Source organism: Carassius gibelio, chromosome B12, assembly GCF_023724105.1.
Source record: "Carassius gibelio isolate Cgi1373 ecotype wild population from Czech Republic chromosome B12, carGib1.2-hapl.c, whole genome shotgun sequence".
Taxonomy (NCBI): Eukaryota; Metazoa; Chordata; class Actinopteri; order Cypriniformes; family Cyprinidae; genus Carassius; species Carassius gibelio.
Window position 1 is genome coordinate 19,677,493 of NC_068407.1, and position 16,107 is coordinate 19,693,599.

At 39.6% G+C, this 16,107-nt stretch overlaps 1 protein-coding gene across 2 annotated transcripts in view; it reads right to left on the reverse strand.

The window, feature by feature from the left end:
* Positions 1-16,107, reverse strand: part of dnah9 (dynein, axonemal, heavy chain 9) — a 100,717-nt gene that overhangs the window by 29,861 nt on the left and 54,749 nt on the right. For both annotated transcript variants that reach the window (XM_052571461.1, XM_052571462.1), the window contains exons 41-51: positions 15,458-15,697; positions 12,403-12,564; positions 11,901-12,097; positions 10,298-10,460; positions 9,818-9,941; positions 8,497-8,639; positions 8,130-8,291; positions 7,529-7,762; positions 1,047-1,307; positions 512-937; positions 11-130 (exon numbers count right to left, since the gene is read on the reverse strand). In XM_052571461.1, coding sequence (XP_052427421.1) covers positions 11-130; positions 512-937; positions 1,047-1,307; positions 7,529-7,762; positions 8,130-8,291; positions 8,497-8,639; positions 9,818-9,941; positions 10,298-10,460; positions 11,901-12,097; positions 12,403-12,564; positions 15,458-15,697 — 2,232 coding nt within the window. The remainder of the gene's footprint in view (positions 1-10; positions 131-511; positions 938-1,046; positions 1,308-7,528; positions 7,763-8,129; positions 8,292-8,496; positions 8,640-9,817; positions 9,942-10,297; positions 10,461-11,900; positions 12,098-12,402; positions 12,565-15,457; positions 15,698-16,107) is intronic.

Sequence of the window (16,107 nt, forward strand, 5' to 3'; positions counted from 1 at the left end):
GGAGACTCACCAGGCGGTTGGCGAGAGCGATGGTGCGTGCCGTGGTCTCAGCCTCCTGTTGGCACCGCAGCTTGTCTGCTGTGGCTTTCTCAAACTTCGCCGTCAGCTTCGCCAAGTTCTCATTAAGTTGCTGTCAGGAGAAGAACACAGGCAGAGGATGTTAGAAGACAAAACAGGGATAATGAAGTTTTAGTCTCAAGCCACTCGGAAGAAAAATCATTCATATCTGCAAACACTCAGGTGATATGAACAAACAAAAAAAAAAAAAAAACCACTTTCCACGTTGTGTCTTCAGTATTTCATTTTAAATAGAACCGTGGTGTGACAAATGAATTAATATAACAAAAGATCAAACAAACACTGTTAATATGAGGCCATTTAAGCTAAAAGTTTAATCAAAATGTTGGCTCATCCAGTCAAACTTCTGGGTCTTTCACTTGTTTGTAGCTGCTTCGTCTGCACGTTCTCCAGTGTTAATAGAGCAATCAGAACAGTAGAAAACTCTACTCACATTGATTTTTGCCTTGATGACGGAGAGTTTCTCCTGCGCTGCGGCGAGTTCGGCGTTGGCTTTGCTCAGGGCTTGTCTCTTAGGCTCAACCTCGCAGTAAACCTCATAAAACTTCACAATGTTGATGACCCAGGAGCAGAGGCCGGCCGCCGCGTTGGATTTGGCTGCTATCAGCTCAGGGCTGAATTCTGGGTCCCCTAGGTACGGCTGGATGGCTTTGAGACAGTTCTCGTGGATGTTTTCCTTTTTGAAATTGACCAAGGCGTCGAGGAAGGCGTCCACCTTAGCCATCATGACTTTAGCAGCCTTCCAGCTGCGGTCCTTGGGAACACGGCCACCGGGGGCCATGAGGACCATCACAGCGGCTGTGACGTTTGTCACGGCGGCTACAGGAGAGCCGAAAGACTTCAGCTCCGTCAGATTGTTCTGAAGACAAGAGGCAAAACAAGATATACATACAGTCAGCAAACCTTCTATACATATGCATTCTATATCAAACCATTGTCAATAATGCACATGTATGGGGAAATCAGACCTTGTTGAGCGTGTTCAGAGCCTCCTGTGCCGCTATGAGCGCAGGTTCTGCTTTAGCCAGGTCCTCTTCACAGTCTCTCTGTGTGCGCGTCACCTCCTCGGCGATGCAGGCCACCTTCTGCTCCTCTTCATCAGCCACCGCCTTCTCCCGCGCCACCTTCTCCGTCTCCACACCCACAACCTGGATCAGTTTATCTGCGCTCTCGTTCTTCAGCTTCAGCTCTACTTCCTGTGCCGCCAGCTTGGCCTTCAGATCGTCCACCTGAGAGAAAGAAAAACAGCTGAGTATTGGGATGCGGTACATACAGAACATCAACAGCGCATAACTGTATTAACGGATGGTGGTGACCACTTTAAACATTATCAGAGTACATGAATAAGAAACATCATGACAGGTAATGCTGTCTATTTAAAATCAGGGCTGTTGCATGAGAAAAATATACAGAAGCAAAGAAATCACAGGACAATCAAGATGATTCATAACAACAGAGCACAGAAAATGACAGCTGTTTGGAAATAAATAGTCTTCTTGCATACACATTTGCAACATTTTATTTCTTAGGCCTTATGCAATTCTCTCAAATGTGTTGTGTATGCAGACCATTTGCAGCTTATGTGGATTTAAAAAATAATAAGAACTAAAATGCTGTAATAATCCTGTTCATGATACCTAATGTGTAGCGTATCGAACCTTATTATAAAGTGGCATCATCTGTGCTGTGTTTATTCCCTATTAAAGTTTGTTGGGGAACTTGGCGTTATCATCTAATTGCATCAGCAGTTGTTCTGCATAACAGCCTATTTGTTTTTGTTCTACACTCATTGTTAAATCCTATTAGTGATATTATCAGAGAAATGAGCGCTCAAAGTTTTGACTGATAAATGACAATCACTCGATTGTGAAGAAGCGCTGTTCACAGAGATATGACAGCTGAACGTTTTTTAAATAAACTATTTCTGTTTGGGTTGAGCTGCTGGCACTTATTCAAACAGAGGCCAACTGGGAAAAGCCAATCAGGAGAGAAAACTGGGTGAGATACACAATTAGCTGAAAACTGTTGTCAGACGCAATCCAAAGCAACACGACGTGGCTTGTGAAGCAAACAAACAGTCAAATACAGCAATCCCCAGCAAACTCCTCTCGAATCTGTTTCCTTTCTCCAGACTCCAAATGAGCTGATTAGCCTTAAGAAAATGAGACGTCAGGGATGAACTGCCCTCAGATAGCAAAACCCTGCAATACCCACAAAATCAAGTTGCTATCATGTGGGTAATTAAACTGATGAATAGGAGGTAAAGACGAAGGAGGACTAATTGCCCAGAAAGCGCAGTAAGACAGCGCTCTTATGGCTCTTGGTGGAAGTTTCTCCCTCTCTGCTCCTCAAACTATATGAAACACCTAATGATCCTCTTCAGTCGAAAAAAGCATATCATCCTCACAAGTTCACATCAAAGAGCACGCGCCTAATATTGCATTGTTAAAATACTGTAAAGCATCTCCAAAGAGAGCGTTTGAGATGAAAAGGCAAAAGGACTCTTCGATAATAGACAATTGGCGCTGTTGTTATCATTAACCACAAAGCTGGACTGATCTCCGTCATCTTCATAAACGTGCTTATCTTGAGCAAAAGAAAAACAATGCAGATTCTCATTTAGACATGAACTGCTTAATGAGTGGCTATAAAATGGATACATTCACCCCTACGCCCCCAAATGTGGGCAGGGACCAACTAGCTTGAATTGATATCCGCTCTCCTCTAATTACATGTTACAGGGTCCCACCTCAATAAAGCAACACCAATAAACTTTCTGCCTCGTTAACAGCTACTTTTAATTTTGATTTCTAGCCAGGCCGGCTCTCCTCTCATCGCTAATGTAAAGAGGTTATTCTGGTGGGCGAGGATCGCTAACAGCACTGTCGGATGTATCTCGTGTATGTGTGAATTCTGACTTTACATTTTCCCCTCCTGACGCTTGCAAGCGCAATCTCAGCACACAAATGAGCTTTCTGATAGCTTTTCCACTGAAGGGTGGAGGGACGAGGACGAAGCGCTGAAGCCATTACCTGAGAAGAGCGTTTGAGCCGGTCTGCACCGGCGGGATTAACACGTCAGGAAGCATAAAGCAGCTCAAACAGAAGGACACATTAGATAAGTCATAATGTCTCAGTCATAATAATTAGCACAGTGTAGCTGAGAACACAATTATTGCTAATAAGGAGATATGTTGTAGGAAATGTGAACCGTGTCTCTCATGCAAAAGTCACCGGCACGTTGCTAGGGTGTTGCTATGTTGCTAGTCTCTAGGCCAGAAAACTTTTGGGATAGACGTGTTGAATAGAATTCACTTATTCTTCGTTACTGTTTTCATCTGTTTGCACTTAAGAAAAAAGCTTTTGAAGAAAATTCCATACTTGAAAAGACATTCTCATTGTTTAAGGTTGTAAAAAATGGTATTTATAAGTTATGTTGGGATAGCTTCACACTTGACTTAAATCCTAAAATATACTGTTTCTTTTATTTTTAAATATTAAAATATAATAAAACTAGCTACACATAGTATAGTGTTTTTTTTTTTTATCTTATGAATTAATGTTATTAATCCTAATGCTGTGTTTGAAATTATTTTGAACAGAGATGATTTTTTTTTTCTTTTCTGAAAAACAAACAGTTAAATAAATAAGTTAATAATTAATTAGCTAACTGACATTGCTCACACATAAGTACATCAAAAAAAAAATTATACTTTAACGAGATTTTTTTTTTTTTACTACCATGATTCACTTGTGCTGTTCTAGGTCAAAAATGACCGGTCTTCAACAAATTATGCAAATACATTAGTTAAAGCCTTTATGTATAATGTATTATAATTATTCATAATTAATGCATTACAACTACTCATATCATGCTTTATACATGAAGGATTTAAAGGGTTAGCTCACCCAAATATAAAAATTATGTCATTAATGACTCACTCTCATGTCGTTTCAAACATCTTCGGAACACAGTTTAAGATATTTTAGATTTAGTCCGAGAGCTCTCAGTCCCTCCATTGAAACTGTGTGTACTAAATAAATAATAAATTATCTAAAATATCTTAAACTGTGTTCCAGAGATGAATGGAGGTCTTACTGGTTTGGAATGACATGAGGGTCATTAATGAGATAATTTTAATTTTAATTAATCACCCTCGTGTCATTCCAAATCCGTAAGGCCTTCTTTCATCATTGGAACACAAATTAAGATATTTTTGATGAAATCCGAGAGCTTTCTGACCCTCCCATAGACAGCAATGGTACTACCATGAATCATGATTAAGGCACTGAAACATTGTATGGACATCAATAAAATAAAAAAATAAATAAAATTACTTTTTTCAACAGTTCTTCAGTAGCACCACCCCCATGCTTGGTGATGCTCTCCAAAATGGCACCAGGGTGATGCAGAGGAGAATTGTCAAAGTGTTGGATTCATCAAAAATATCTTAATATCTTTGTGTTCTGAAGATAAATGAAGTTCTCACAGGTTTGGAACGACATGAGGGTGAGTAATTAATGACAGCATTTTCATTTTTGGGTGAACTATACCTTTAAGTAAGCTGCTATCCAAATGTCTTATGAATTAGCACAAGGCCTCATTGATCTGAGCTTATGCTCCTCAGTTTTTCAGTGAATATTGTCAAATAAAGTGTACAATCAATCAGTTCCAAAAAGAAACCTGAGCTGAAATCTACTGTACTCTGGGTTATGGGATCAAATCCTCAACAGTAAGTTTGAATAACAGTGATAGCATTGCTCACCTTACATGTTTAAATTATACAGCAGGCCATAAAACCACATGACAGAAAAGAATGACATTTCCCTAACACAGTAATCATAGATCAATAGAAGAAGCCAGCAGGCTGACCGCGTGATGTTTTTGACAGACTTGCTCCATTAGCGGTGTTGGGAGAATGACAGGGACAGTAATATGTTTGCTGGGAACAGAAACACTGAAAGCACATCGTACGCCACTCGAATTTAAAACACCAGCAGCATAAACATTAAAGCTGAACCGCATCAGACTCCTACTGGCTCCTTACATGAGGCGCATGTGTTTCATTTACATTCAAGAGGACCTATTAATGAAGAATATGTATGCTGAGCACTGAAAACATAAATTAGCTAATGGTATATGAATTTATAGCATGGAAATGAGTCTTATAGCTGAGCTGCAAGCACTCACTCCAATGCTTTTAATGCATGTCCCGCTTTACCTTCTGGAATATAATTATTTTTATCAGTTTCACCTCCACTCTACCATTATTATGTACAAATAATTAAATACAAAGAATCAATAAAAGTGTTTAACTGTAAGGACAGCAATGAAAGAACATCTAGTTCTGTCAGGACATATCATCGAAGAGGACTGACATTTAGCAAACAGTTTGTATTAGCGGTGTCATTCTGTTCTGGCCAAGAACTTCCTTCACATCAATGCAGTCTAGCGTGGATTAGGGCTGAACGATATATCGTTATCGTATCTATATCTAGATATTAACTTTCAAGATAATACTATCGAAAAAAGCAACGATATAGACTATATAGATTTCCCCTCTCCGCACTCGCCCTGCATACAACTCTGGCAGTCACAACAAACACCAGTTTTATGAGTGCCCTTGAATGCACCGCTAAAGCCAGCATGCACACACTACCAGGGATGTGGGAACTATATTGTGTGTGTGTGGGGGGGGGGTGCGTTTCTATGGTGACGCGTCATTGCTTGTCACGTGTGACACACTGCAGCAGCAACAGCGCTGAATGAATGCTGATCTGCTTTTATGTCATTTTTCCTTTTTTATTCAGAATATTCACAAATGTGTTAGCTATGGCATGAAATATCTGATATTCCGATGGTAAAATACATGCAAGTGGAAGTATATTGTTGTTTAAACACCTTTATGACGATCGCGTTAGTTGAGCTGTATGCGCGATGGGCGCCGCCGTGTTAGTTTGTGCCGCAGATGCAGTTCAGAGAATCGGATCTGTTGGATTTACAACCTCTATGTTTACAACACGTGAATTCATCCACTTCTCCCGAAATACTTAAAAGTAAGTGGCTGGTGAACTGGGAATAGAATAGAGTAAACACTGAAGTTACTTACACAATGTGTATCTGATATTAATAAAACGTGTCAAATTATAATGGAAAGGATTATTATTACCTCTTCCATTTTTTTTATTTACTATATGTCCAGCTGTTGAGAAGACACGCTCCGACCGCACTGATGTCCCAGGGACACTTGGGTACAGCTGCGCAAGGTGCAGCTATTACTGCCAATTTCCACCACAAAATCCGGTCGCTGTCAGCTTGCAATGGTCCTTTTCATATCTCGGAATCTCCTGTAAGTAGATGCGCGAATAAGGTGAATTCGCGTCTAACTTACCTCGCCACGAGACCTCCAGACGCGCATAAACGCGACATTACATAGACTTAACATTGAAATCATTCGCGCCAGACGCTCTATTCGCGTTTGGTGTGAACGCAGCATAAGAGGTCGCTTTCGACGTCACTGGGTCTTATAGGCGCGTAAAATTGCTGGTATTTTCTGTCTAGCTTTCGCAAGGCATACTGCACTTTCGGAATTCTTTATTTTCTTTTTCTGTCTGTTTGTGAGTTTTGTTACATCTATATTTTTTTAATAGTTTAATTATTTTAAAATGAATAGTGTACATATTTGGTTAAAATCGATTCCCTATTTTCATTTTCGAAACTTTTTTTGGAGATAATGCGGCCGGTGGCAGTGCAGAATCTGACTTGGTGCCAAAACATAAATCATCTTCCATAATTTGGAAGTATTTTGGATTCAGAAAAGACAATGTAAACCAGAGTGACGTGTTGTGCCGGTCGTGCTTAGCAAAAGAACACGTAGTCATATCGTATTGTATCGATATCGAGATATCTGGCAAGAAAATCGATATATTAAATTTTGTCCATATCGTTCAGCCCTAGTGTGGATGAGAGCAAGGAGAGCAACAGTACCCCCCCAAGGTGAACAGAACAGAACCAAATTAAATGTATTGCAGATATCATTAATATTTAATTATAAATATTTTAGAAATTACTCTGATTCAAAGGGGAATCAGAAACGGATCCTGACTGGACGAGAGGAGGAGCTGGGGATGGAGGAGGGTAATTAGCTATTGAGCAATGTGAAAGCTGCTGATAATACTGAAGGACCTTATATATGGGTGCTGTGATAGGTTTTGCATCCCTATAGGTAGATGTGGATCAGCTGATGCGAGCTTGACTAACGTGACATGCCAGAACTATCGCTTTCGCTTGGTTTTACTGGAAGCAGCCAAATAATCATAAATGCCAGTAAGTGATTCGATATTTATCATGTCATTTATTATGCTATGCTGAGTGAGTAACTCTGGGTTTATAGTTAATTGACATTACAAGATAAGGGACTGATTTTGAACAGGCACACAAAGAGACACACCTGAGCCGTCGTACTGTTCAGCTTCTCCAAGCCGTTTTCCAGTCGCTCCATCTTGGAGGTCAGGTCTTTCTTCTTGAGCGCCAGCAGGTTCCCGTACAGCTTGATCTGCTCCAGGAAGGACTTGGGTGTGGTGTAGTTGTATCGCCGCTCGTTGGCCAGGTAGTCTTTAGATGTCTTGTTCACGCTAATGTGTACGTACGCCATGAATTTACTCACCGAGTCCTTCACCTCTGGCTAGATCAGTGAAAAAAATGCAGTTCATACATGAAATATAATTACCAGAATATTGCCTGAAATGTCATGCTACTGAGTCGTCACAGCTGTTTAATTTCCCCTTGAAATATAATGCAGAAACTAACTGCACAGTGCTTGGCCAATCTAATTATGTTCTTCATGACTTGAGGCACCTCAGAAAAAAAAAAATATAATAATCACACTCTGCATTTGCTCTTGAATATATTAGATGACATTGAGACGCTTTATTGCGGTCTGAGAGGTGCATTTGTCTAACCAACTGAGACCTTTAGTGCTCTGAATTGAGGGAATCATGATAAAACCATTTGATGAAGATGTTTTGTTTCTGAGTTGATTGTCGTCTCACCTGGACATGCTCCACGTCCTGCAGGAACCTCAGGCTGACCGACTCTAGCGCCTCCTGTGGCCACTCGTGGAACCAATCGATGGCGGTGCAGTTGACCACCGCAGGAAACTTCCTGCTGCGTACCCTCAGCTTACTGCCCACTGGAGAGAAACACAGCGCCACCTGTAGGACAACATCAGAGTTGGTTAAATCCATCTGTTCATCAGAAGCAGCCCTCAGACAGACCGCCTCTCTGTTTGTGTTGATCTGGTCTCATTGCGAAGGCTGAGACTCTGTGTGTGAAGCTTTACAGAGGCAGTTCGGAGCCTAATCTTTCTCACAGGCTGTGGGAGTATAATGGCTTCATGAATCACTCCTGCTCACGTACTTTGAGTTGCCTACGGACACGGTCGATGAAGAACTTCCAGCAGTTCTCCCTAGTGTCCATCAGACCCTGGCCACGCACTTCATTCCTTAAAGAACCGATGATGTTCTCCACCTCATCATCAGGGAAGAGGTCTGGGATTTCACCTGTGATGAAGACAAAACGATGATAATGGACACAGAGCAGTGAGACAGATACTGGCAACATCTGAGAGCATGATATCAATTACTCTGAGAAAGGAATAGTACAGCTCTCTGAAAGATGGAAAAAGCCAACGGCATTATAAATATCTCGTAGACCATAGGAACATAATAAAAGACTCTGAAAAATGACAGTAGGCCATGATTAAGGCTGTAGACCTGGGAATTATAGCTAAAACAATCATACTTAGAAAATATTTAAGTGGGTGATTTGAATTAACAAACCATCTTTTCAACCAGATAGTCTCTGTCACATGTAGATTCAACATGTTTAAAGCAAGTACAGTAAAAAAATAATTATAATTATGTTTTCCACACAATTTTCCACAAGATGGACAATACATGGATCAATATATTATTTAAAAAGCAATAATTACCTACACACTGTAATCGTTTGCTAAAATGAAATACATTAGTAACAAATATGCATATTAATAATATTCATTGTATCATAATGATTTTAATATAGTAATTAATACTGTTGTTTGTTGTTATTAACTTTTAAATAATAATGCTGTAAATATTTTATTATACCTTTTTTTTTTTAAACATACAATCACACTACTGGAGCAGTTAACTGAACAGTGAAGATTCAAACAAATCATTGAATTCATATTTAATTATTTACAATGATGAATAAATTAATTCAAATGACAACTGATTACTAAAATAAATAAAAAAAATATCATTTGTTAAAAAACATTAATCATCATCAATTTAATATTTTATTTGTATTATTATTTTTGTTGTTGTTGTTGTTTATGATAAATGATGATAATATATTGTAATTATATTAAATAACTTTTTTTCTTTTACTAACATACAGAGAAGCTATTGTGAACAGTGAACATATGATTCAAACTAACCATTGAATTGATTTTTTGAAACAATGATTCACATTAATTAATTTAAATATATATATATATATATATATATATATATATATATATATATATATATATATATATATCAATGAAGGAAGGTTAAAGTAGTCTAATGACTCAGTCTTATATTTCCTTCATATTTCCAGCCGTATTATCACAAATATACCCCATGCATATCATCTGGCAGAGAAAGCGAGCTCTACGTGATGCCAGTGGGCACAGACACACAGCAAAGCTTACCAGATGCTAAAAGGTCATTCACCAACACGAGGAACTTCTCATCTGCGACCTGGGCATCTGTCATGAGGAGCACCGTGCCAATATTCTTCACACCAGCTTTAACGTACAACGCGCCCAGATCGGTCTAAAAATACACAAAACAACAGTTGTACGCCATGAGCTCCTCGTCCTGGAACAGTCCCAGCAGAACGCTAAGAGATGAAACATTACAGGCATGAAGGCAGATGAGCTCTGCAATCTCATATTGTGCTCAAGAGCTCCTCTGGTAATTGCATAATATTCCAATATTTTTTCAGACTTTTGCAGGGCAGAGTGTGAATTTGAAGCAAGGTGATCTATACTCTGGCGAGGAGCATTTCAATGAATATTTGATAGGCCAAATAGCAAGCGCTTTCAGTGGAGACTCGGTGTGATTCAGAGCAATGGAAGCCGCTCTGCAAGCATGTTTTGTTTTGGTTCAGGCTAATAAACGGAGCTCACCTTGAGATCAGGGATGCCATATCCTTTCTTCAGTGTGATCTGAAAGACCTCCAGGGAGCTGATGAACGCCGCCAGCCTGGTCAGGCTCTGCTTCCCGCTGCCGCCCACCCCGACCAGCAGAGCATTTCCCCGCGGAGACTCCAGGATCCGATTGATACGGCAGCTGAAGCAGGAGAGACGAAGGTCAGAAGGGTTAAGGAGATCAAACAGAGTCATGCGGAGGAAGAACCAAACTTCATCCTGCTGAGTAATGCCTAGCTCCAAGAAAAGGTTTGTCCTGAAAAATCAACCACTAAGATTAGCTGACTGGTTTATCAATGGATAGTATTTATCATATAATATGTTATAATATGCCTTTTAATGCTGATTTTTACATAGCAGGACAATCCAATGACAGCTAAATATGCTGGAATGAAGACTTATTTTAATTAACTCAAAAAAAAAAAAAAACTGAAAGCGGATTTATTTATTATTCGTTCAGTACAGTTTAAAATCGACACAAAACCGGTACCCCCGAAGCAATCTAAAATAGTCCGAATATAAACACTTATTATAGGTGCACCCTAGTGATTCAGGACAAGCTAAAAACACGGTTTGGAAAATGGATTCATGGTGTACTCGCTTATTATATGCATTTTTCTACATTTTGAACACAAACAAAGTTACGGACCGCAGCTCTGATTGGTTGTTTTTTACCGGGAGCGATGTATTTCTGGACCACTGGGAGGAACCAGAGGAGCTTGATTTAATCACAGATTATCTGTCTCATATTCTACTGTCAGGACATAATGGCAGGTTTAATAAATATGTAAAAAATATTTTTTTACAAAAGTTCCCTACAGCACCTTTAATACATTCTAATTACATCAAATAACTTTTATTCAGAATGTTTTCATTTATTTATTTACACATTGTCGCCAACCTATTTTGGGTAAAAGTAGTAAAAAAATATATTCCTCTCTAAAGAAATCTGAAGTAAACACATGCAAAAATGGAAGTGCCACCATAAATAGAGTTTAAGTCTGTTCAAAAACAGCACTAGACGCGCAAAAAAGAGGTCCATCAAAATGTGTTTGAGTGTGAATTAAAAAGGGCAAATTTATAGATACATAATAACTTTCGTCAAGCGGATATCAAACTCTCTCAGGGGGTTTTAGCATGTTTTTAAAAACTAACAAGCTAGCTAAAAACTAACTAGCTTTCTAATCTTTTTGTATTCTGTTTCCTTTTCATTTATTATACAATTAACAAAAGCAAAAAAGACCTCTAACACCAGCTTGCTTTTCTATTCTATCTGTTTTCTTTTTATTTATTATATTAATAAATAACAGCCATTGCTACGTGTACTGCATTAAGCTAACTGAGACTTGTTATAGCACTTGTATATCATTGCTCTTTTGTTGATTTCGACCGCTTCCATTGTCCTCATTTGTACGTCGCGTTGGATAAAAGCTTCTGCTAAATGACTAAATGTAAATGTTGTGCTGTATTGTACACTATCGTAACTGATCCCGCACTGTTTTCTGGTGTACTGTACGTTGCACAGTCTAAAGTAGTGCCGAGATGTTCATCCATCAGCAGAAGCTCTTTCAGGCTTTCTTACATATGAGACATGGCATCCTCGAACAGAACAAGGTTTATAGCCGCGTTGACTTCGTTGTAGCTGTCAAGAGCTTCCAGCAGGGTCTTGTTCAGGCTCCCCCAGGACTGCACTGCCATGTATTTGGGTTCACCGATGCCCGTGGCAAAATGACAGTACATATTCATGGCCCTGGTCTCCTCTAGGGTCTCCTCCATATCCTGGTGGGAATAAAAAGCAGCCTTAAAACTTCATGAAATATTAAAAGGTGAATAACTAAGGTTGAGCGCTTCCGCCTTGGGAAGGAGCTCATGTAAATCAAACGATCGCCACCCTGAGAATTCATAGGGGTTGGAGACTTTTCCCTCTCCAAAACCAATGGAAATATGTGTATTTCATGTGTTGATCAAGTAGAAGTATGAGTTTTCTCCTTCACTTTCCTGTAGAGAGTTCAGTCATGAGCCTCAGGAGGAGAGAAAATTGGCTCATTGGCCTTTAATGACTCTCTCCAGTCAAACAAACTCACCTCGTAGAACTTTTTCACCGTTTCTGACTGGAGCTTGTCAAAGATTTCGAAATCTCTGTCTTCCACCATCTTGTCGCGGTAAACCCGGTTGGACTCGTGGAGGTAGATCTTCACCAGGTCCTGGGGAGTCTTCAGACACTCGCTGGTGCAAAACAGGATGCCCTGAAATCAAACGGGCAAACCGCAATAACAGGGTTAGCGTTTCGCCAGACATTTCAAACGTCAAACTCCTCAAAGCAGATATCATAACAATTCAACGGGGAAAGATGCTCAAAAACACGGAACTGTTGGAGTGTAAAGAGAGAAGAACAAACCATTGATTTCTGACCACCAGCGTTTTTGGGAAAGAACTCCAACTGATCCGTCTAATACCATATATTGCACCACTTTAAACTCTACAATCGTCTAAAGAGACTAAGAGGGATTTCAGGCACCAGAACAGGCGTAGTTTTTAAATTTCATCATCCTTTGTGTCAATGTACTACAGAACACAACACTGCTACATGTCTTTAAAAGTGACCGAGACACAATCATCAATGTCCTAAATAAGAAGATTGATCAAATGATTGACCTGGGAACCTTGGGTAAGACCAGTAGTCATTCTGCATGCTCGAATGGATCCCTGAAAGCATCATCTGGTTTGATCCAGAACTCAAATTCATATTGATTAAGCATCAGGAGGAAAGATAAAGAGCCTCTCGGCTGTGAGGTGTGATCCAGAGTCCATGTACCGCTCCAAAGAGTGTCTGAGGCTGGATATACAACGAGCATCTGTCTGATTTGTCCTCAGATTTTATTCAGACATTCTGGAGCTCTTCTGACTTTGCTACAGCTCTTCATCACTGGAGAATGAGCTTTATTCTAGCACAGACCTGTCTGAACACACCACATTCAGATGCTTTCTTCCTCTGTTAAAGCGACATAAAAGCTCTCAAACCAAAGTATAACCAATTAAGTTCTAAATCAAACTAATAATCAATAAAACTGCAATAAACATGTCTATTTTAGACATGTCTATTGGATTCTAATTGACCGTCCCACAAATCTGCAATCCATGCATTTCTGAATCTACTCGCCATCACTGGATGTTTCATCAGAATATAAACAACCTTAAAACAAAAATCATTTACTTTGTCTGAACCACATTTCCACATGTAAATTCATCACTTCAGCATTTCATCACACTCTGTGGTTGCAGTGTAAATAAAAAAAATGTAAAAATAATATAAATGACACATATATAAACAAATGGTTTCCTGTTGTAATTTATGTAAAGATTGATTTAAAAGATTTCACAAAATATACTGTGAATATATACTATACAAAACTGTTTGTTTGTCTTAAATGTATTATTTTATTCATATGTACTTACTTACATATATATATATATTTTTATACACTTATTATTGTTAACTAATCTTTGTTTAAACAGTTTCCACGACTTAAACTCTGGGATAAGAGTAGGAAATCCATACATAGAAGGCTTTTAACATTTAAAATAGGTTTTTCTTCAGACAAAGTTGCCAACGAGACATAGAACTAAAATAAAAAAGTTCATTTAATAATAAAAAAAGTCGGAGAGGAAAACTACACCAAACCCCCCGATTCAGATGAATTGATTAAATTGTAAAGCTGTAAATGCTCCATAAAGCTGAACCTGCTGCTGCTGTTCATTATTCTGCACTCCTGCACTGCAGTGAATCTCAGTCGCACACACAGCTCTTCAGACGCCATTTCCACAGAGATGAGCCTCCTTTGAAAACAAATAAATCAAACCGATGGCCCATCACTGCTCAGTGAGATACAGGTCCAGTCACGGCCGGACAGCGCCTGAGGAACTCCGTTCTGATGACATACGGCAGTGCTTCCCATCCAGTCCTAAACGGAGCCTAATTATCCCAGCGTTTCTTCACACCCGGGCTATAAATTAATGACTTCACGTCAATCTCCACGCTGAAATGAAGTACCTACCGGCAGCATCTGAAAAAAAAAGACCAAACTTTTTTCAAATGGGAAACTATTTCCTGGCTGTGGGGCGAACAGGCTGCCTTTTAATTTTTTTTTAAAGAGCTCACAAAAACAAATTGGATAAGATTGCGCCTTTGGGGCCCTCTCGGTGTAACAGGAGACTTTTAATAGTCTGTATCGCCAACCAATTAAAGAGGTCCGAGAAATAACCAGCAATCGCCGCTGTCTAGATTGAACAGAAACACTGAACATGCAGTCGAGACGGAGCCTTATGGGAAGCTCAGAGGGAACGTGTCGTGAGATCTGCTGTGAGGCAGTGGTGTGTCTCCATCCTCCGGCAGCTGAACTGTGAGCTGAATTAGTAAGGCAGAACTAAGGGCCGCACTTCAAATGTTCAATCTTCAGCTGCGTCTCATCTGCTCCTTTCTCCCGCTCTCATTTCGCTTCATTACTCCGACTGCAGCCACAACAATGAGTGGAGCTTCTGAGGCTATTCTCTTCTTTTCCAGCTTTCATCATTGCTAAAGCGAGGAAACGGGGCTCAGTAAAGCCGTTTTAAAACAAAGGTCTAATCCAGCACAATAACAAGAACTGGGACAGCAGAGCCGCACTTAAAAGGTGGGAGGACTGAACTGTTTATGCATCTGGATAATGATGTTGACTTCCTTAACTGGGTTGAGAATGGAGTGGATTTAAACTTGTCCACAAGCGTGTCTGCTAGTTAGAAGAACAAATCCATTTTATAAGTCATTTTATGCCTTTGTCAGAATGTGCACATGGAAAAGAAATCCATGGGTGAATTAATTATTCATTTCTGACTGCAAAGAGAAACACTGACTTTCTGACAGCACTATTTCATGACCTGTTCTAGAGTTAATCAATCTGCATCTCATCTCAAAGTGTTAGAGAGGAACCATTCTCATCAAACTCAGAGCTCATGACTTGTATAAAATGAATATTAGACACAGAGCAGATTATAACACTTTCTCTAGCTGAAAAGAGCGAGAAGTCATTTCCTCACACTGATTGCCAGGATTAATGTTTAGTTTATCACGGAGAGATCCCAACTGGAGTGTGATGGGAGTACCTGGAATATGTTGGAGAGGTCGCGCAGGTTGAAGATGTAGTGGAACTTGATGGCGGTGGGCAGGAAAGTTGCGGTGATGCGCTGATGGAAGGCCAGGGCCAGCTGGACCAGCTGAGAGCAGCTCTTCTGCAGAACGGCTGGGAATCCCTCGCCGCGCAGATGCTGACTCAAGATGCTGCAGTAGATGGTGTTCAGAGCGTCCACACCGGGAAACGAGAGCGCAAACACCGAGAAATGCCTCTGAAATAAACCAGTCGTTCAACAGCTCCACATTAAACCACACGCTTGCGTTTCAACAGCTCATTTTATATCATACAAAATACAATTATCATTATCATGTCATTCTCAAAATATGAGTTCAGCCGAAGAAAGACACTTGTACAAGTTTGGATGAGGTAGCTGGCCAATCAGAGCTTGCTTTTTCAGAACAAGAGCTTTGTAAAATCAGAACGCGTTTCAGAAAAACAGGGCATAGAGGAGAACAATAATGTGCATTATATGGAAAATAAACCTTAAACTGCCTAAACACATTGCATTACACTAAATACTCAAAATAATGTTATTTTTAGCAGCATCGTATGACTTCATATATTATTACAGTTTAAAATAGCTATTTTTTTTTAAATATACTGTTAAATATGTTTTATTCT